Source organism: Desmodus rotundus, chromosome X (genome assembly GCF_022682495.2).
Source record: "Desmodus rotundus isolate HL8 chromosome X, HLdesRot8A.1, whole genome shotgun sequence".
NCBI classification, from domain to species: Eukaryota; Metazoa; Chordata; class Mammalia; order Chiroptera; family Phyllostomidae; genus Desmodus; species Desmodus rotundus.
In genome coordinates this window covers 94,653,933-94,677,848 of record NC_071400.1, presented here as the reverse complement: position 1 = coordinate 94,677,848, position 23,916 = coordinate 94,653,933, and the positions used below count along the sequence as shown (strand labels likewise).

The following is a 23,916-nucleotide window of genomic DNA, read 5'->3' as shown; positions in this document are numbered from 1 at the left end:
GCTCTGCTATCTACCCCACAGGAGCCGAGGCCACAGGCATGGGCTCATCCTAGGCATAGTCACCGAGTATACGAAGCTGAAAAAAAGCACCAGGCTCTTGATGCTTTGTCCATATGGCCCCTTTTACCATCAGCACAGACCACCTAGACATCCAGAAAAGTACACTAAAAATATACTTCTCAGTAGACTTATTGAGTAGGGAGATTTTTTAAAATGCATTTAAAATATAAAACCAGAAGGGGAAGCCAGAGCGATAATGTACAACACTCAAAGATGAGGGGAAGTAAAGGGGCTCAGTGCTCAAGTTATTCCTCATCTGTCTTCTTGGCAAACCCTTTGCTGCTCCCTGCACTCACTGATACGTTTGACACCATTTTCATTGTAGGGGCCCAGAAAGAGTTAGTGACAAAGCCACTAGTTTATGTTACTGCAGCCCTTACCATGGGCCATGCATTCTTCTAAGCACTTCACATATTAATTCATTTAATCCTCTCAACCTTATAATAAAGCACATGCATGTTATTATCCCTATTTCTATAGATAGGGAAACAGGAAAAAGCTTATCTGATCGCTCATGTTCATATAGCTCGTACGGGTGCAGAGCTAGCCTGCAGTCTGGTATGAGTCTACCCTGCTACCATTAGTAGGACCAGAAAGGCCTACAAGGTTGGTATTGCTGTACACCGAGTCTGTGAGTTGGATTTGTCTCCACTTCTTAATTACAGAGCCATGCTTGGGGCTGTGAGTCTCGAGAAGAAAAAGGAGGGAAGAGCCTTTGTAGTTTTTTGCCTCAGAATCTGTTTATTATTCAACTTTTCATCCATAGATTAGAGCAAATTAATCTTCCATAAATATTTGATGAATAATTAAATGAATGAGCCTAGCTGATTTCTCTCCAGTCACCCAAAGGCTTTCTTCCTGGTGCGGACTGGAACTAGCTTGTAGATCTTGGGGGCAAGCAGCCAGCAGCTGAGGAAAGGGGACGGGTTCCAGTGACTGCTACCTTTGTGGGTTACACAGCCTGTGATTACGTCTCTGACGAGTGCATTTCACAGTGATTTTTTTCCATCTTCTTGAAGTACGAATTGGTGATATGTTTAAATATATTCCAGGAAAATGCTGATTATGACATACCAAAAGCATGCCCTTCCCTCTGGCATTCTCTCTAATCCTAGTCTACTTCCTAGTGCGGTTTGCTATCTGGGTTCTGGAGTGTTTTCATTCAACAGTTGCAGTCCCTTGGGCATAGTGGCAGGAAATGCTAAGTCTGAGGCCTGAGGTCTGCAGTTCGGTTCTCTGCATGATTCCTTCACAGCGTCTATGAAAAAGCCCAAGCTGGAAAAGGGAACAAGGGAGGGAAGGCTTGGAGTGCTGCTTGCTGGGCTAGGGTTCTTTAAGAACCCAGGAGACTGCTCTCTGAAATGACCTTTGTGGTATTTTCTTAAGCAAAGGAAGCCCTTGCTGCTCCTGTACAAAGTCAAGTTTACTTTGTAGCAAGGTACAAATTAATCACAGAGTATTTGGTAGAAACACTTAGGATGTGCCTAACTTGTAGGGACTTAGAGAACTTACTGAGAGCAGTAACAGACAACCCTGTTCTCTACCCGTGTGTTAGTTATCTTCCTGAGCAAATGAAACAATGGACAGAAAACAAGCGTGAGCAACACGAGGCAACTCACATGCAGCTGAATGTGGAATGACACAGTAAGGGAAGTTGATAATGGCTACAGTAGAAGGAAGAGGTGGAAAATGAGCGAGGCCCCAGAGTATAAGTGGGGTTACAGAGACCATGCGTGCCTCATGATGACGCACCAGGCAGTGTGTTACATGCGTGATCTTACTTATTCCCTACAGTATTGATAAGCACTATTGGTACTAATTCCCCTTTTCAGATCCAGAAACTAATGCTCCGAATCCTTGCAGCTGGCACTGCTGGGAGGGGCAGAGCAGCTGGTGAAGTTCAGGCTACGTGGTACCTGAGCCCACACACCCACTGCGCCGGTCCTTGTGGAGGCCTAGATGATGATGAGGGCCCACGTTTGCAAACACCCAGCACATCTGACTGGAAAGGGCTTTTTGGAGAGTTAGTCATCAGCCTGGGCTAATCCCCAGAAAGAAGACTCTCTTAGGAAGATTCTTGCCTTATTTTAACATGGGGGACTTTCTGCCTCCAGTACCTGAGAGTTTGGGAACGGGGCCACACCTCATCAAAGGACTTTCTCTAGTACGATACAGCTCTGTCATGTTTGGGATAACACACAGAATTAGAGCCTTCTTTACTCTGCAGGGGTGTCCAACCTTTTGGCGTCTCTGGGCCACACTGGAAGAAGAAGAGTTGTCTTAGGCCACCCATTAAATACACTGTGACACGTAATCACAAAAACATCTCATAAGGTTTTAAGTAAATTTACGATTTTGTGTTGGGCTACATTCACAGCCATCCTGGGCTGCATGCGGCCTGCGGGCCATGGGTTGGACACCCCTGCTAAGAGGAACAGCTCTACTCAGCTCAGCATCAGAGACCTGCCACACGGAAATGGAGGTGGAGATACATATTAAAATCCAGACACAGTACCGTTCCTCCACCACTGTAAAACATCTCAAACTATGAGAAACTGGGGGGCCTTTCAATTTCAGGGAAGATATGGAATAAAAGGAGCAATCATGCAGGTTTGACCTTCAATTGCTGATTACCCTTTGGCTAGTGATATACACTTCTTATAAAACACAGCCATATCTTCCCTTCCTCTGCATGTAAAGAAACACATCAACCTCCCTACACAGGGTCCCTCTCCTTTCCTTTTCTCCTTTTCCTGTGTGCAATCTGTTGCCACGCCTGCTATATTCCCTTAAAACATTACCCTTCCTATCACATTACATTATAGTTAGCCTAATGTATGTCTTTCTGCCATGACGGACTTTGAATTTATTGAATGCAAGGGCCATATACCCTTTGGTATGCCCAGCATCTTAAAGGCACCACCATCAGTGCCTACCCCGCACGCCCCGTCCTTCACCACGTTAGTGCATCATCCAACTTTCAAATGCCAGCAGTTGCATTTCTCTGCTCGAAGGCTTTCTCTGACCCAAGCCACCTTATCCACCCTTGTGGCAGACCAGAAGTGAAGAGGAGCTAATTCCCCCCCAAGGATACTCTCGTCTAATGACTGATGGGAGCTGATGTAAAGTGCCCCAGCTCCTTCTGCCCTTAGGCAGAATAGCTCAGAAGAGGATGTCTTCCAAAGTCACTCATGGAATAAAGCTTCATTTGCCCCCAGGAGATAACTAACTTGCTAAAGCACCTTTTCTCGGTTTCCTTCCCCGCCCTGTCTGTGTTCCCCACTTTCCAACTGGCGTATTGTTCACTTCCTTAATACGCTACTTCCACTTGAATCCTCAGCTCGAAAGTAACCCAGACTAAGTGAGCAGCCAACATACAGAAGTCCAATCAATGTCCTTTTAATTAAATGGAATTACAAAGATGCATTGTATAGCATGAGGTAAGAGACATGAAAACAACATGCCACGCCAAGTGCTCGACACCTATCCGTCAAATTGTGAGCGCATGTAAACACAAGCATTACAATTTCAGGGCTTCCCTCTGCAGTGGGGAAGCGGCTGTCCTAGTTGTTAGTAGAGAAGAGAGCATGTCAGGAACTCTGGCTTCTATTTTTAGATCCCTTGCTGACATAGAAAACCTCTGTTTGCTAACAGTACAATAGTGACCTTCCTACCTCAGAGAAACGGTGCAGAATGGCTAATGAGGAAACAAGCCCCCTTTTGTGGAAGCCACAGAGGAGCAGAAGAGGGAAATGAGAGCTTAGGTACTATGCATGGGAAGACATGGTGCTCTGAGATCGCTTTTGTCAGCAAAACAGCAAGTGCTGAGTTGCCCAGCAGTACGATGGCCTTCAGCAGGATTTAGGCCTCTGAGCTTCCAAAGTCTGGCTCTGACTCTAACACTTCCATAATTTCTTTTTTTAAAAACCTCACACTCAGAGATAGTTTTTTTTTAAAGGGTATAAAATCATGACTCTCATGCAGATATAAAATAAATACATGGTAAAGATTTTTATTTAACTCATTAACTAATGAGGGAACCAGGCAGATGGCATAACTAGTTCAAAAGAAATGCCGAAAAACAAGCACATGTATAGATCAAGAATATCGAAATGAATGGGCAGATGGGGGCAGAACTAGTCTCTCCCACAGCATGGGAGGGAAGTCACTCGAAGCTCGACAGGACAGGGCAGGATTTGCAAGAATAAGCAAAGATATTTTACAGTTCTATCAGTTATAGAGCTCATAGAGTTGTAAAAGAGCTCCAGTAGACCCAGTGTCAGATAACAGGGAAAGGGTACTAGAGGCAACGCACAGCTTCCCACTGAAGTACAATTATTCTCTAACTCATGATTGTTAGATTCAATAACACAATCCTTTGCCAATAAGATCATTTTTTTCTTGAGCCTATTTATACCTTTAAAATCCAGGTCTTTCTCTCAACACTGTGAGCAGGGGTGAGCCTACTGAAATGTAGGCCAGAGATACAGTGCTTGACAAAAGAACATCTGATCATTAAATAAAGGGGACTATCTCACAGTTTAGGAGGTAGATCCTTCCTTGAAAGGGGAAGGAGATGGGAAGAGAAAAGAAATAGATGGCATTTCACGCACACTATCAAACCCAATCCTCGCAACGAACCTGAGAGTTCGGTAAAGATATTTCTTCTGTAGATGAGGAAACTGGACCCTAGAGTGATTCACCAACCTACAGGGGATCACACAAGTAGTACATAGTGGAGCCAGGATTTAAATCCAGTTTAGCTCTGAAGTTTAGGACCGTTTTCCATGCTTCACTGGTCAGGGATGATGTCGGGAGGGAGGGTAACAGGTAAGACGTCACCCAGCCCCGTCTTCAAGGAGAACAATTCGGTAGCAGTTTCAAATGCCTGTGTTGCAATGCTGCTCATTGGTGACAACCATGTTTTTCTCCTAATTTTGTCATTCTGTTGAGCACTCTGGAAAGATAAACAGAATTCACTTCTGATTTCACAGGCTCGGATGAGACAAATGAATTAAATGAATGAGCCTTCGAAAGAATTATCCTTTGAACCTGAAGGAATGGAGACTAACTGGTGGGGTTAGAGTGCCTTGTATTGCAAGTTGCTCTGAAATGACATGGAAATGCATAGATTTCTCTAGATGCCACTGGCACTTCCTTACACAAGGAGGCTTATATTCTGATCAATAGGATACATTGAGCATTTACTGAATGTAATGTCTACCATGTGCTCGGTAGTGTACTGAGATGCCTTGGGAAATATGACAGGGCATAAGATCCGAATCGTACGCTGTCTCTAGAGCGTACTTGAAAATATTAAACACATTTGAAAAGTTTAGTATAATACACATGATAAGGGTTATGGGTCTATGAAAGTGCCCAAAACGATGATATTCAAAAGGGGAGAATCATGGAAAAACTCACTGAGTAGGTGTCATTGGAACTGGACTTGGAAGGATGAGAAGATTTGAACACAGACACGTATGTATAGATGTGTGGGCTGCACCCAATCCCATTATTATAACCCCAAATATAGCATAGTTCCTTCTTTAAAAATTGTTAATGCAAAAACCTCTATTTTCAATTTGTCAAAATCTAACAAGTTGATGAACTTGTTATTCACTTTGCAATATAATAGAGGATTCAATTAACATGAGAAAAAGTTGTCCTTAATTTTATTTTGGTTACTTCCTAAAATGAAAGAAAATATCATTTGGGTTCATGAGGAGCTCTTAGATCTCTTCATTTCAAAACTAATTCCAAATGGCATTTAAAAGTGTCTTCTTCTAAGGTTAAACGGGCCTGTATTTATTATCCATCCGAAACTCAAGATAGCAAAAACCTCATGTTTTCCAGCATTTCTCCATCTGATGACACTTTATTATAGCAGAAATAGAAATATAGGTAGATTATACTTACAAATTACTCCCAACATGAAGGTTTCCATTTAGTCTGAGATCTTTAAAATGGGAAATGAACCTTGTCACCACGAACAAAGTGCCCTAAATCTCCCAGAATGTAAACTGCACATTTTAAGATTACTATGATCCTGCAATGAACAAAAAAAGTAGCAGTTCGCTTCTATTAGAAAAAGGCTTGACACAAATGTCTCCTCTGTGATGCTCGCTTGGGTCCACACTTTCCATCTCATTTGACATTTCTTGCAGAATGTCTCCAGGGCTTTTCAGCAAATTGTCCTGAATGCTGGATTTTTCTTATACTGTATTTAGTCCCTCAATTCACTCTCATTATACATGCTAATTAGAAGACTGAGAATGTACCAGACACATCCTAGATACTCAATAATTGTTTGTTGATATAATGACTGACTAAAGATTTATGAAAAGTGGAAGTGCACAGAATTCAGCAAATACTCACAAAGAAGAAGCAAATTAAATTTTCTAATGAACAAACCCAACAAAGGAATATCAACTCAATACTGCCGCGATGTTTTCACCTAAAGCATGTTTAAGTATTTTCTAAATCTACATTCTTTGTTGAAATATATGAGACATGACTTGCTTCTGAGAAAGTCATATGACCTCAAATATTTTAATATATTTAACATGATATTAACAATATGGCTGACCACCAGAATAATCTAAAGCTCATTTAATTATTATATAACATGTAATCCATATCAAATAACCTTTCCACTCATGCTGCCATTTTTACTTCCTTTTTATAAGTTAGTGTTCTCAACCAGAGATGATATTTTATCCCCCAAGGGACATTTGGTAATGTCTGGATGCATTTTTTGGTTGTCAAAATAGGGGCCATGGGAGGTGGGGAACTCCTGGCATCTAGTGAGCAGAGCCCAAGGAAGCTGCTCACCATCCTACAGTGCACAGGGCAAGCTTCCAATACAAAGAATGATCTGGCCCCAGATGCCGATAGTCCTGAGGCTGAGAGATGCTATTTTAAATAAAGAAGCTAGCAGCAAGTTTCTCAAGCCCGCAGCGCTACGTGGTTGTCCAGACACAAAGAATGTTTATGGAAGCAAGAAAGTTATAAAAGGTGGTTTGATCCTGATAAAACATTCTACAGAGCTGAGAGCAAAACAGAGTTATGGAGAGAAGAGAAAGGAAATGGGATGAGGTGGGCACTGTTTCAGTAAAGATCAGTATAGGAAATGTTAGGAGATCTAACTTATAATCTCAACATTTCAAAGTACCCTATAATAAAACATGTTTAATGATGCACCTTCTTCAGACATATTTTGATAATCCAATGAACTTGTAATAATGATAGTAATACCACCATTATTACTATAAATGAACTACAATTTATTGAACAACTATTCGAGCTTGCCATACATCAATACTAATTCTCACAATTAGCATCAGGGTAAGCAGCACTACTGTCATTCTACAGAAGAATTAACAGACTCAGAGAGTTTCAAGTTCACATGTGGTAATAGGCAGAGCTAGTGGCAAAACCAAGACAGACTGGTAGTCACCCTAGGTCAAATGCATCTTCGAATAGCGTGACCCATGTCCAGGTTTTCTCGGGACAGTCCTGGTTTGTGCCAGGTGCTCCTGTGTAATTAATAATAGCACCCACTTGCTCTCATAAAAGTGATTCTCCTATGTGAGATGAAGGCCCCTGTGTTACTCCTTCTCTTTAAGTCATGAAGAAATTGATAGCATGCAATGATAGAAACGTGCCAGCATTCTCGAAGTCCTCTGATGTGGGTCTGAGCTGCGTACATCTGCCCATTCACTCATCCTTGTGCGAGAGCAGTTGACAACTGGCAGCCATTAGTAGGAAGGCCTCACAGAGCCGGCCAAGGGTTCTCTGTGTTGAAGGTACCTTCAGTGCTAATTAATCTCTCTGTCTGGCAATTTCATCATTTTGTCAACATGGCTGCTCCAAAGCAAATGGTTGGCTGGACAATCTCACCAGGCTGCAGGAATCAGCAAATGCCCAATGTCTTTAATTTTCTGAATATTTTGGTCCTTGTGCAGACCTGGAGGTCAGCAACCAAACTGAATATTGTAGGACCGGTAAGACCATTTTGACCTAGTGTTGGGGAAGAAGAATCAATGATATACAATTCATTTGTGGTGAATTTTCAAGATTAAAATAGTACAGTGGGTTAGTTTGTGTATCTAATTATCACAATCATGACATATTTAAACACTTCCTTTATTCTTTCAGATTAGATGCCTCAAATCACCCCTCACAAAGGGAGTATCACCACAAAAAGCCATTCCCTCCCCTTGCAGTCCTGCCATCCTCCAAGGCTCTCTCTTTCATGGGCGCAAAGCCCTACGCAACACAGAAACCCATCTTAAGAAACAGTGCTTCCCCCTGTTCAAATAGTAAGGCTCTGACCCTTAAGTACGTACCTTCTTGCTTACTCTGTGTGTTTGATTCCCCCCTTTACCTCTTGAATTAATGGCAAGAATCTTTCTACTAGACAAAAACCTTATGCCAAAGGACTTTAATTTCTATATAAATCAAGCACATACACTTAATATTCTATTCCCATGCAAGGGCCCCATACGAAAGCAATTGTACTAGGTGAGGACATATTAAATTCTTTCCGAGGAATAAAATGCAAAATGAAAATGCCATTCTTGTCTATTTGAGACAAAGGAGGGAAAAAAAATAACATTTTCATCTTGGAACTGAAACAATGACCTCTGCTCTCATCTTTTACCTTAAAATGGTGTGGGAAAATAACATTAACTGAGACAAAACTAACGAACAGTGACCAGTTGTTTTCGTATTATACAAGATCCCCTATTTTCCCCTAATGCTTATTTTTTAAATCTTTGCCACAGCCCTAATTTAAATTGTTTTCCAGCTATTGAGATATAATTGACATATAACATTGTGTAAGTTTAAGGTGTACAATGTATTGATTAATACACTTACATATTGCAAAATAATTACCACCCTAGTTTTAATATTGCAAAATGATTACCACGGTAACACCTCCATCACGTCCCATAGTTATGATTTCTTTTTGTGGTGAGGACATTTAAGATCTACTTACTCAGCAACTTTCTGGTACACGATATAGTATTGTTAACTGCAGTCACAGGAACTTACTCTCCTTATAACCAGAAGTTTATACGCCTTCGACCAACATTTCCCTCACCCCCCACCACTCTCTCTTTCTACCAGTTTGGCTTTTGTAGATTCCACAAATAAGTACTATCATGCAATATTTGTCTCTGATGCTTACATTTAAACTGAATCTATAATTAAGCTTTTAAAAATAATATTTATTGTTAATTTCGAAACTTTGGTATATACATATGTATATATATATGCTTATTTTTTTTAAGTTTCACCATTTTAAAACTTTTTAAAAAGATTTTACTTATTTACTTTTAGAGTGGGGAAGGGAGGGAGAAAGGGAGAGAGAGAAACATCAATGTGTGGTTGCCTCTCATGCGCCCCCTACTGGAGACATGGCCCACAACCCAGGCATGTGCCCTGACTGGGAATCGAACTGGTGATGCTTTGGTTCACAGGCTGGCACTCAATTCATTGAGCCACACCGGCCAGGGCCATATAGATATATGCTTATTTTTAAAGTCACTATGAATAATAGATCAAATATTCATTATCATGGTAGAAGTTATAAAAATTGGTGCAGGTTTTAAATATGCAAGAAACTGAATGTTCTGCCCTTACCTGCGTACCTCAGTTGGCTGGGCATTGTCCCACAAGGTGAAGGGTTGCTGGTTCAATTCCTGGTCAGGGCACATGCCTGGGTTGTGGGCCAGGTCCCCAGTTGGGGTGTGTACAAGGGGCAACAGATTGATGTTTCTCTCTCACATCAATGTTTCTCTCCCTCTCCTTCTCCCTCCCTTCCCCTCTCTCCCTAAAAGTAAATACATAATAATCTTTTTTAAAAAAAGATACTGAATGCTCTTACCATCAATTCATTTTATGAGCAATGACCGAGTCATATTAATTATAATGACTTAGTTAAATATGTTAAGTGTTTATTGTGCACATTCTTTGGCCTGGTCCCATTTTACTTACGCACTGCTCCCTACCCCTTGTGATAACACAGTGGTCAGATTCAAACTTCATGGTGTTCACTTGGGCCCACTACAGTGCAGCTGGCCCAAATGGCATCATTTAACACCCAGCCTTTCTACTAAAGTGTATTTTGTTCAGGCCACAAAGCATAATATCAAAACTCACTATAGATAGTCCAGTATCCTCCTCCATGTCCATGGATGGTCCTCACTTCCAGGTATGGAAAGAGCATGGAATTCCAAAACAATTTTGGTGTTCTCCGACCTCCTACTCTGAGAGTCAATAGCAGGGCTGGGCAAACTTGGTCCACAAGCCAAATCTACTCCATCGGCTGTTCTGTGAATAAATTTCCACTGGAACACACTCACTTGTTCGCATACCATCTATGGCTCTTTTCTCTACAAAGACAGAATTGGGTGGCTGTGAAAGAGACCTTGTGGCCCTTTATGAAAAATGTTGCTGACCCATCATTTAGGGCACTGACTTTTTAAGAGAACACATCCGGGAATTAATACATTTGTCACATGTGATTCCTAGCAAAGCTTTTCATTTGCATCCCAGAGTTATACATCTATACTATGAGATCATTACATAAATTTAATCTTAGACAAATAAATTGGAGAGGTTAAACCAATCTTCAGTGATTCTTTGTTCTTCTTCCATTACTTCTCACCTACCCTACAGCCTTCAATAAAACATTCCTTCCTTGGCAGGAGCACAGGGCTTTATAATAACCCTATATTTGCCTTCAGTCATATTCATAGTTCTATTATTATCATCTAACAAATTTATTGTCCAACAAGAATGTGTTAATTGAATTAATAATGTGGATCAGCATTTTCAAAACCACGTTTTGCAGAATGCCTACCACCTTTGTAATGTTCTCCATGCAAAGGATAGTCTAATAAAAGATCCCTTATAGTCAAATAAATTAGGGAAAAACAACACATACTATGTTCTCCCCCTCAGGAGCACCATAATTCACGTAAGTGTATTAAAGTCTGGGGGAGGAGAAGGTTGACTTTAACAAAATAGCAGAGTAGGCAGCTCTAAGCTCTTGTTTCCCCCACAGAAGCATCAAACAGTAAGTACAAGCTGTCAGAAACAACTTGGTTAGAACTCTGGAAAACAGTCAAAAGCTTATGGCAATCAAGAGACTACTGAATCAAGAAAAAGCCAACTCCACAATGATAGGAAAGTTTTGAGGTGTTTTTTCTTGCCCTTGTCCCACCTTCTCTCAGCAGTGGTTTCGGTTTTCAATCAGTGACAGCCTACATTCTCAGTGTGAAGCCCTGAAGAGGGCAGAAAAGTGATTATTCACAAATTATTTTGTCTGTCTATTCTAACATCTCTGTGCTACCAGAAGGACTGACGCAAGGCACGTGTGTTCGCTCGGGCCGCCGTAAGAATATACCACGGACAGGGGAGCTTAAACAACAGAAATGTACTTTCTCACGGTTCTGGACACTAGAAGTCCAAGACCCAAGTGTCAGAACCAGTCTGCCTGAAAACTATCCCCTGGACTTGCAGATTCCCACCTTGCCTTTTATTACTTTTTCAGAGATGGTTAAATTGACTTTAGCGAGAGAAGAAGAAAGAAAGAAACATCGATGTAAGAGAGGAACACTCACTGGTTGCCTTCCACAGGCGCCCAGCTGGGGATCAATCCCGCAACCTATGTACGTGCCCTGACCGGGAATCAAACCCGCGTGCCTATGGTGTATGGGACGACTGACCCACCTGGCCAGGGCAGACTGCCACCTTTTCACTGTGTCCTCACATGGTCTTTCCCTGGGGTACACATATCCCTGGTCTTTCTTCTCTTCTCTTCTCATAAGGACACCATTTGTATCCATTTGTATCAGATTAGAGCCTACCCCCATGGCCTCATTTAATCCTGGATTACCTCTTTAAAAACCTTTTTTCCAAATATTGGTTACATTTTGAGTTGGTGGGGATTAGGACTTCAGTGTATGAATTTGGGGGACACAATTCAGTCCATAACAGTGCTCCTCTCTGTTCCACCTAACTTAAACCTCAGGATGGAAAAGCAGTAGGTATTGATCAGAAACACTGCAAAAAAAAAAAAAAAAAGAAAGAAAGAAAAAAGAAACCCACACTAAAGACCTTCATAAGCCTGGGGCAAAAGACTACAGTTGCAATATGCAAGAGACCATCTAAATCCCGAGAGAAAAAGCTAAGGAGAGCTTCTTAGGGAAATTAGGTAATTCAGGGTCAGTCACGTATGCAGGGTATTTAGAGCAATATTCATTCTCAAGGCAAGATGCATGCGTGCTCAGAAAATATCTGAGCGGACCCTAGGATTTCATCTTAGGGTGATCCCTAGGTAAGCGGAAGCCTGGCTAAGTATTGAAGGAATGCCCCAGCCCAAAGATGATCTGAAAACACTGGGAGAGGTGTGCTTTGTGTATTTAGTTTGTTCGTTGATATTTTAGCCCTTGGTGTTCAAGGAAATCTCTGTGTAAACCCTAGCTCAACACAAGGTGAGGAACACAGCCTGCAATGGCCACACATAAGAAGGAATATAGTCTTTGCAGAAAATAGTTTGGGGAAGTCACTAAACAGATGTCCTCCTATAACCATCAGCAACCAAAACATATCCAGCAAACTCTGGGGAAGGGGGAGAATCCGATTTCCAAAGTTAACACATTATAATAGTCAAATATCCAATTATTAACAAAATTCATGAACATACAAAGAAACAGGAAAGTATGTCCCATTCAAAGGAAGCAAATAAATGGACAGAAATCATCCCTGAGGAAGCCCAGATATCAGACTTACTAGACAAAGCCTTTGAAACAACTGTCTTAAATATACTTAAAGATATAAAGGAAAACAAGAACAAAGAATGGAAGGAAATCAGTAATGTATGAATAAAATGAGAATGTCAACAAAGAGGTAGAAATTATCTAAAAGAAGCCAAAAGAAATTCTGGCACTGAAAATTATAATAACAGAAATGGAAAATTCCCTAGAAGAGTTCAACAATACATTTGACTAGGCAGAAGAATCAGTGAACTTGAAGATGAGACAATTGAGTTATTAAGTCCGGAGAACATAAACTAAAAAGGATAAAGAAAGCTAAACAGAGCTTAAAGGACCAATGCTATACCATCAAATGGACCATCATACACATTCTGGGAGTCCCAGAAACAGGAGAGAGAAAGAGGTGGAAAGAATATTTAAATAGAATATTTGCAGACATATTGCTTCACAAATTTGATTAAATCCATAAATCTACAAATCCAGTAATAGCAATGAACTCCAATTAGGAAAACCCAAGGAGGTTCACATTGAGAATCTTTATAATCAAACTGTTGATAGCCAATGACAATGAGAGAACATGCAAAACAGTAAAAGAAAAGGAACTCATTACTTACATGGGATCCCCAATAAGATCATTAGTTGATTTTTCAGTAGAAACCTTGAAAATCAGATGGCAGTGGGGTATGTTTAAAGTGCTGAAAAATTTTTTTTGAAAAAATTTTTCAACACCTGTAACTGAGAGTTTATATCCAGCAAAACTGTCTTTCACAAATGAAGGAAAAATTAAGACATTCCCAGGTGAAAAAAGCTGACGGAGTTCACTGCAACTGGACCTGCCCTACAAGGAATGATAAAAGGAGCCCTGGAGGGTGAAATAAAAGCGTGCTAGACAGTAACTCAAAGCCTAAGGAAGAAATAAAGATCTCTGGTAAAAGTCAGTACATTGGCAAATATAAAAACAGTCCTATTGTATCTTTGGTTTATAACTCCACCTTTTATCTCCAACAGAATATCTCCAAAAGACAAGTACATTTAAAAATGTATTTATCTACACTATCAAGCACACAATGAAAAATATATACTTTGTAAAACCAACATAACAAGAGAAGACTGTAGCTGTTTAGGAGTGGAGTTTCTGTGTGTAGTTGGTATCAATTCAAAGTAGATTGTTACCAATTTAGGGTGTTAAATGTAATCCCCATGGGAACCACAGAGAAAATAAAGTACACAATAAAGGAAATTATAGAGAATCAGAATGGTTCACTGCAAAAAAAAAAAAATCAACTAAACACAAAAGAGGGGTAATCATAGAGAAAATGAGAGACAAAAAAAGCTGTAAAATATACCAGAGATCAAATACCAAATGGGAGAAGTCAGTCATTCTTTATCAGCAATTACTTTAAATGTAAATGCACTGAGCTCCCTGATCAAAAGACATAGATTAAAAGAATGGATAAAACGAACTACGATTTAACCATAGGCTATCCTAGACTCAATTTAGATCCAAAGACACAAGCAGAGGGACAGTGAGAGGATAGAAACACATTCCATATATGTCAATAGTAACCAAAAGAGAGCTGAGGGGGCTATACTAACATCAGACAAAATAGACTCGAAGTCAAAATTTCTTAAAAGATCAATTAGCTGTCTCTAGCCAAGTACAATCACAGACTTTCCAGAGAGAGGTGGTTGAACAATTAATCTGATAGGTTTTGCTTTCTGTAATCCTCTGCTGTGTCTGTGCCTGTGTCTTTGTATCTGTCTTCAACACAAGCCAGGGCAGGTGAATGTACACCATGGGTCAATCACCCCCATTAACTGAAAAGGCAAACCTGACAGTATGTGTCTACTTTTCAATAAAGGAAAATATCTAAAGGCAGAAATCTCTTAAAAGAGACAAAGAATGATATTATATTATTGATAAAATGGTCAAATCCCCAAGATGATATAACAATTCTAAAAATATATACACCAGACAACAAAGATCCAAAATATATGAAGCAAATCTTGACAGAATTGACGGAAGAAATAACACTACTACAATAATAGCTGAAAACTTTAATACACCATTTTCAATCATGAATAGAACATCTATAGAGATCATTAAGAAGAAAGAGGGCATGAACAATACTATAAACCAACCAGATCTAACAAACCTTATATAGAATGTTCTGCCCAATAACAGCAAAGTACACATTCTTCTCAAGTGCTCAAGTGCAACATCTCCATGATAGACCATATTTTGGGCTGCAAGACAAATCTCAACAAATTTTAAAAGATTAAAATAAAAAATACCTTTTCCAAGCATAGTAGAAAGAAGGTAAAAATCAACAATACACAGAAAACCAGAAAATTCAAATATTTGGAAATTAACACACTGTTAAATAACCAATAGGTCAAAGAAGAAATTACAAGGGAATTAGAGATGAATAAAAACAGAAATACAACATACCAAAACTTACAGGATGCAGTAAATGCAGTGCTCAGAGCAAAATTTAAACTGTAAATGTCTGAATTACAAAAGAAGAAAGATCTCAAATCAATAAACTAATAATACAAGTTGAGGCACTAGTAAAAAAAAAGAGAGAAACTAAACCTAAAGTTCTCACAGGACGTAAATAATAAAGGTTAGAGTGTGGAAACATAAAAATAAAATAGAAAAGTAATTAGAGAATCAACAAAACCAAAAGTTGATTGTTTTATTTATTTATTTATTTTTAAAGATTTTATTTATTTTATTTTTAGAGAGGTGAAGGGGGAAGAAGGAGAGGGAGAGAAACATCAATGTGTGGTTGCCTCTCGAGCACCCCCACTGGGGACCTGGCCCGCAATCTAGGCATGTGCCCTGACTGGGAATCGAACCAGCAACTCTTTGGTTCACAGGCCAGTGCTCTATCCACTGAGCCACACCAGCCAGGGCTTATTCTTTTAAAAGATGAAAAAATTAAAAACCTTTAGCTAAACTGAGAGAGAAAAAAGAGAAGACTCAATTAAAATCAGGAATGAAAGTGGAGACATTACTGCTGATCTTACAGAAATAAAAAAAATTATAAAAGAAGATTATAAACAAATTAGATAATGTAGATGAAATACCTAGAAATACACAAATTACCTAAACTAACAAAAGATGAAATAGGAAATTTTAACAGACCTGGAACAAGTAAAGACTTTGAATGAGTAATCAAAAACCTTGGAACAAAGAAAAGTTCAGGACCCATAGGCTTCACTGGTGAATTCTTCCAAACATTTACATGAAAATTACCACAAATCTTTCTCAAACTTTTCCAAGAAATAAAAGAGGAAAGAATTTCCTAACTCATTCTATGAGGCCAACATTACTCTAATTTCAAAGCCAGACCGAGACCACAAGAAAATCACAGGCTAATATCCTTTATAAATATAGATGCAAAAGTCTTAAACAAAATGTTAGCAAAACAAATCCAACAGCATAGTAAAAGAATCATACACACCATAACCAACTCGGATTTATCCTAGGAATATAAAAGTGGTTCAATATAATAAAATCAAGGTAATACACAACAATAATAGAATGAAGGAAAGGAAACACATGATCATCTCAATAGGGGCAGAAAAATCAGTCCACAAAGTCTAATACCCTTTCACAACAGAGAATAGAAAACTACTCAGAAAACTAGGAATAGAAGGAGACTTTTTCAACATGGTAAAGAGCATTTATGAAAAATTCAAAGCTAACAACATGATCCAACTATATGTCATCTGCAGACAGCATACTCAATGGTAAAAGAGTAAACGTTTCCTCCCTAAGATCAGAAACAAGATAAGGATGCCCGCTTTTACTACTATTATTCAACATTGCTATTGGAAATACTATCCAGAGCAATTAGACAAGAAAATCAAAAAGCATCTAAATTTGAAAGGAAGAAGTAAAACTATATTCGCAGATGACATGTTCTTCTATATTAAAAAACCCCAAATAATCCAAGAGAAAACTACTAGAGCTAATACATGAATTTGGGAAAATTGAAGCATACAAGATCAACACATAAAAATCAGTTGTGTTTCTGCATAACTGCAATGAACAATCTGAGAAAGAGATTAAGAAAAATTCCATTTACAATAACATCTATAAGAATAACACACCTAAGAATAAATGAAACCAATGAGGTGAAAGATTTGTAGCTTCTATCATTAGGATAATTCTATTGGCCTCAGACATTTTACCCCTGTAGTTAAAAAAAAGTGTCCCTAACGTTATGCAATTTCTGCCTTTTACAAACTCTGTAACCACCTTTGTGACTCATTTTCCTTATCTACAAGGTGGGAGACACAGTAGCATCTAACTACTGAAGAATGAAATAGGGCACTTACTGGCATGCAGTGACGTTTTCATATGTCAGCTCTTATTTATATGCATGTGCTAATAATGCATCAAAAAAACTTACTTTTTTCTCTTGGTTTTACATCTAAATACTAACGAACCTTGAGACAATGCCCAAGATTGAAGAGGCAAGATGTAAAGAAAAATATTATCCCAGAAATGTACAAACCAATGGAAAATACTATGGTTGGTGGTTCAGAAGGGAGAGAAAATACTGTATAATGAATGCAGTGCATCAAAGTGGTTGAAAGTTTAGGTTTTGGGGATCAGAATGATGAGACACTGAGTTTCTGCTTTTCTAATTACTGTGGCAGGAGTTTCAACAAGTTACTTCACCTCTGTAACCCCCAGTTCCCTCATTTGAAAACATTTACTGGAGCAGTAAAATAATTCCTCTTTTGTAAGGATTAAAGTACATAATTTTTAATATGCTTAGTACAGTGCATCAGTACGTGTGGTAGCTTAAAAAATATTTTGAGTTCTGCTCTGGCTGGTGTGGCTCAGTGGACTGAGTGCTGGCCTGTGAACCAAAGGGTCCCTGGTTCAATTCCCAGTCAGGACACATGCTTGGGTTGTGGGCCAGGTCCCCCCCCCCCAGTAGAGGGCACTCAAGAGGCAACCACACACTGATGTTAAAAAAAATATTTTGAGTTCCAGCAATATACTCACACTGCCATTTACTGGGGAGGATAAAAACGAGTGTATGGCGGTATGACCCAGCATTCTACATGCTTCCAAGTCAGTTGGGGAGGCCAGACAGACAGAAATTGCATAGTATAAGACAATCCTCCTGGTAAGATTACATTTCCATTTTTCCTGTTTCTTTCCCCCATTGTTTATTTTCTGTATATCTTATGTATAAAAATTCACAAAAGTTTTCCATCCTGAATTGGACTATCTAAAAGAAAATATTTTTTTGTAAAAAGAACAAAAAAGCAAACATACACAATTTCTCATAATTTGCCTCTACCTTGTATAAATTTTTCTTATCAGCAGAAAAAAAATAGTGGTTATGGAATAGAATTTTATGGCCAAGAAAGAGACTCATTTTTGCTTTGCTTTGAATAACCAAAAAAGACAAAATCAAGCAGAGCAGGAAGTGTCCATGGAGAAGCCATCTTGGCAGATGCGGAAATAAGAGGGGAGTTACAAGACTTGAAGGCTGAACCATGTTTCAGTAATATGGTGCTGCCACGATTCCATGTCTGCAAACATTTTTTTAAATAAACACATTTATCAGAAAAGTTAGTTATATTAAAAAGAAAAACAGCATAACACATCTCTTTCGCTAAAACTCTTTAGTCCTTCTTTTACCAAAAGTCCTTGCCTGGGGATTTAAATGAGCTGTTCAGCCCAAGTTTCCCTTCCTCATTTTGAGAACCTCATGTGCACGTGGAGAGTTTAAAGACATCGTGCTCAATTGCCACCACAGCTGTGTTTTACCATGAACTTTTGAGGGAGGGCCTAAGCCAAACTCCTCCTCATTCAGATCCTACTGGCTTGTTGGGTACAGAGAGCCAATGGGTGTGTGTAGCTTGCACCAGGTCGCTGTGCCTTTTTTGAGTGGAGACAGACAAACTTACACGGGGGAAGGCAAAGGTGGTTCATGGTATTCTCTTATCTCAGAAAACATCCGGGGGAAACTACATGAGGGCGATGAACATATTCCCCAGCAAAAACGTGATGCTGAAAATCATCAGAGTGATTTATCTATTGTCAAAGAGCAAAGAATCTGTGGCCACACTGCCCTGAACACACCTGATCCCATCTGATCCCTGAAGCTAAGCAGAGTCTGGCCTGGTTAGTGGTTGAATGGAAGCCAAGGGGCAAGGGAAGAGACAGCTAGTCCCTGGGTCTCTGGAGAAAAATTAGGCTTTTTGTTACAAGCACGTCTAGCATTAATAACCCCTGCTTTACATCATATTTACTGAGGCAACAATCTGGATATTAATTAACATCTCTGTTTTCTTCTTAAAATGAGCTAATTTTCTTTGTTTTTGTATTTCTGTACATCACTTTTCATTGGGGAGGGGGTCAAAAAATTATAGGGTAAATTCAGAGGTATTGAGAGAACCAGACTAGACCAATCTGATTTAAATGGTGTTATGAGGAAGGAGGCGAATGTTCCTGACTCATCCACAGTTCAAACTTTGGCTCCATTTAAATTCATGACCTAGGCTATTTTATCCCCATGGGTGCCCACTGTTGACATCCACAGTGTTGTTGAGCTTATGGTCAAAGAAATCCACCCACTCAAAAGGCTATTTTGATAGCAACTATTGACAATGAATTCAGTCAAATTATCTTCAGCTCATATTTTCCAAGTCCGAAACTCCTCAGGGTAAGTTATCATTGCTTAACTGTCATTATTTGAAATGCTAGTGTGAATATTATCACTGTAAGCCTCTGGGTAAAACTTATTTTTTGCAATCTCACCATCATTTTCATTTTGTTTACATCTCTAGTCATTTGCACAGGTGTTGATGAAGCTGTATTTTTGCTTCAATCTCTATTGCAATATTCTTATTGCGTTCTGCAGGTCCTCCAGTAAACGTTACTTGCAATATTTTTATCAACAGTTTTGGATCGGTCACAGAAACCACCATGGTAAGTGCTACAATGCCGCTGGCAAGAGAAAAACTTGACTCAATCGTGCCATGAACACAACCTGTCAAATTTTCTATTTATTGTTCAACTTGCAGGGCCTCCTGTAAATGTTACCTGCAACATATTTATCAACAGCTTTGGGTCAATAGCAGAACCTACAATGGTGAGTGGGACGGAGCATTGCAGCCATGGTGTGAAGGAATGGGACACTGGATGAAAGAGCACCGTCGTATATTTGTGGGGCATTTCCTGAGTGCCAATTTCCAAGTCCACCCACCTCTAGAGGGCAATTATTTATACTTTAGCACTTTAGAAAGTCATTAGTCAAGTGTTTGCTACTTAAAATTCAATAATCTTTTATCCATCATGCCAGAGAAATTTGAGGATCACTTGATGTTTGGTTAGATTTAGGTAAAATTATCACTAATAAGCATGGTGTACAGCTAAAGATGTTTAAATATTTGCATCTCCAATGTTTCAGAAATATAAGTTTCAAAGTTTGGGAAATGTTTTTTATAGCCAGTCTTTTTCATATAATGTAGGTTTTAATATAGTCAAGCCTCATATATGCAACATTTAAGATACTCTATTTTGCTGTGTATAATGCACACTTTTTTGTCTGCAAATTTGAGGGGAAAAGGAGGAAGTACATTATATATGGGTAATATTAATTCCATATCTATATAAGTGTTTTTAATTCTTTTATTATGCTTATGCATTAAAAGTGTAACTCCAGAAAACAATAACGACACTCACATGCAAAATAATACCCTGGAATATGCTAATCAGTTTGCTTTCTAAATATAAATAAATAAATAATTGAATTGAAAATTAAAATGAAAGGTTTTTTTTTCTGAAAGTTTGGGCCAAAGCACGGACACGTACTATACTACGGCAAAACACAGTACATGCCAAGGGCCTGACTTCACACTAAACACACACACAATTTTGTTGGCAATAGAAAGTAGTCCCAAGTCCATAGCAATTACATCACATTCATCGCTTTTTTACAAAAACATAACATACACATAAAACCATTAAAAGCTCATCACAATGCACATGGAAACACATTTCACGTACATGAAAAAGATTTTAGACACTATAAAATTCACCGGGTCCCTTACAGATGTCACAGCAATGATGCTGCCTTGACATAGCCTGTGACATCAGGAGCCTTGCAGTCCTAAGCTAGAGCATGGATGGACAATGCATTTTGGGTGAAATCTTTTCTTTGTCCCCATACAATTTATTTTCTGGCCTGAGTCAACTGGCTGGTTTTAATTTTCATAACTATTAAACTATACAGCTATCTTATTGGATGAGATCAAAATAAGATACAGTTGAGCTTGACCAAGTACTATGATGGCTGATGGCCTAGAAACACCCAAGAAATGAAATAATGAGCATAACGCCATTGAGATGTAAAACATACTGTTCCCCTGTTTTTATTTAGTGTTTCTTTCTTTACTTTTGTTAGGCTTTTAATTTAATTCACAAACAGTTCATCAGGGAACAGCATGAAGTCCCCTGCTTTTATGAATTTTCTATTTTAGGCTACTAGAATCATGTCTCACAAATTACTGTATTTTTTGGTATCCTTGATGCCAGAAAGAAATCATTCATTCTCACCACTCCTTTCCACTGTCAGAAGTAGGTAAAATGCCACCGCACTAGCCATTGTAATACTACTCTGGCATGGCACTGTCCAGAAATGAGGCTTCTGGGGCTTTGACGGGATGTAGAATATTCATAATTTTCCCCAAATAAGATGAGTCTTGATAGGGTTATTAAATGACTCATAGGAAAGGTGGACATGGAAAGAATAATGAAACTCTGAGGTTGGCATTCAGTTTCTGCCCCTCCCCTCTTGGTTTTATCCCAATAAATCTTCCAAGAGCCCAAATCACTGTCACCAGCTTTACACGATGGCATTCAATGACAATATTTGCACGACCTGATGCTGATTGCATTAATTAGTCTAAGTTGCTTTGATTAAATTTCCTCATAGCATTTTACCCTCAATCAGAAATGGAAATGTGCACCTTTTTGATGCTCATTAATGCAAGAAAAAGCTTAATATTGAAGGAGATGAAAATGGAAACTGGGGGTATCCTTCTTTTCCAGTGTCTTTAGCAGCTACTGAAGGTGCTTAATAAATGGGCTGTGTTGGTGCTTCCCGGTCACTGACTAAGGTGTTCTGTGTCGTGTTTCCGGGGAGGGAATTTGGAAATCATCGCTCAAGTGCAATATCAATGGCCTGTCTCTTCCGCTGCATGAGACACATTGAATCGCAGGGTCAGAAGAGTAATGTGGATTGTGGTTCTATTTCTTAGCTCTTGGTGTAATGACAAACTTCGTCTGGTGTTTTCAAAGTTCCTTTTATTTTCTCCAATATGGATTTGTGTGAAACTAAAAAATAGGTTTTGAAACTCTGTCATGTTTAAATCAAAGAATAAATCCTCATACCACGTAGGGTAGGGACTGGCCAATTTTTTTCTATAAAAGGCCATTCTGTAAATATTTAAGACTATGACGGCCAGACAGTCTGTCACAACTCAGTTCTGCCCCTTTGGCAGGAAAACAGCCATAAACAATACTACGCAAACAGGTGTGGCTGTACTCCAAATACATTCTAGTTACAAAAACAGGCTGCATTCAAATTTGGCTCACGGATCATAGGTTGCCAGCCCGGGATCTAAGGCTATCCGCATTTAAATATTCAGACGCTCAGAAGAATGTAAGAACCACTACACCTTGAAGGGGTCTTATCTTCCCACATCCCTAAGGCTCTGCTCTAACTAACGTATCTACCAAGTGTCATGACAGCCTGAGCTTCCTTTAGTAAAAGCCTGAATTCTACCACCCATGAATTTACCTGCACTTTCATAAAATTCTACTAAAAAGATGGTCAAAACCGTGAAACAGAACCAGATTCTTTCCTGAACTGTCTTTAGTTGGAGGGAGAACATCAGTCCCACAGCCTTCAAGCACTGTAATGGATGCGGTGATTGACGACGTCAGTTAGGGCAATTTGGGGATCATAGTTTTCCTTTCTCTGAATTTTCCATCGTCAATTTTCCCAAGAATGTCTCAGGGTTTGGAGTTTCCAAACATGATTTTCCTCTCTTCCCATGTGCCGCTCTCTCCTTACGACCCCAAGAGCACTATTGACAGATTAGGTTTAGGTGTTTATTTGTTTCTAAATAAGAAGCAGTGATGATCTGTTTTAAGAACTCAGCATGACCTTCTTTTGGTGCTCTCCAGTCTGCCCTCTTATGTTTGACGAAATGCCATGCAATAATTGTTGGCGCTTCCCGCCCACAAAGTACAGGCTTGCTTACAGACCCGACATGGCCTCTAGCTCAGTCCTTCGATATGTTGGTTTAGAGCTGTGTGCTCACGGGACAATATATTTGTGCTACTCTAAGGAACGCTTGTATGGATCACTATGATGGCATACATTATTCCAAAACACGTACTTTTGTTCATTAAAGCCACAGGGATCTGTCGATGGTCATTGCTAATTGAACCCCCATTCAGAGTATTCAGCGGAACAAATTTTTTGTGTGGTTCCAAAAGACTAGTAAGGGATGTATAATGAGACAGGTTAAATATTGTTTTTGGAATGTCAGTTTACCATTTCCTTTTCGTTCTTTCCCCCTTTTCTTTAGCTGCTGATGGCAAGTGAATTTACATGATGGGGAGTATATTTGCAACCCCCTCTTTCCTGATTTAAAGGCATAGTTTAGGAATAGCAATCGTGTCAGTAAAGGTCCAGAGTACCTGCATGCTACCTGCATGCAACTCTCTCCAGAGATAGGTCACCAGCAAATGCAGAAGAGGTAGTCTCCTCAAAGCTTCCTAATGATGCCTGGAAGGTTGTGGGTAGATAAGAGTGTAATTTGGACCTGTGGGTGTTGGAACGCCGCCCATGCCACAGCATCGGATCCCGGCACCCTCCTCATTTAACAGATTTGAAGAAGGAGGGAGCAAGATCTGAAAGTGTGCAAAATATGTCCATTCAGCAAGCATCTTCAGAACAAGACCTCGGCTCCTCAAAACTCTGCCCCAGAAGATAAACTCCCCATGCTCTGCTGA

At 39.4% G+C, this 23,916-nt stretch overlaps 1 protein-coding gene across 1 annotated transcript in view; it reads left to right on the top strand.

Annotated features, from left to right (window-relative positions):
- Positions 1-23,916, top strand: part of GLRA2 (glycine receptor alpha 2) — a 168,487-nt gene that overhangs the window by 20,057 nt on the left and 124,514 nt on the right. Inside the window, exon 3 of the mRNA XM_024569903.3 lies at positions 19,751-19,818. Coding sequence (XP_024425671.1) covers positions 19,751-19,818 — 68 coding nt within the window. The remainder of the gene's footprint in view (positions 1-19,750; positions 19,819-23,916) is intronic.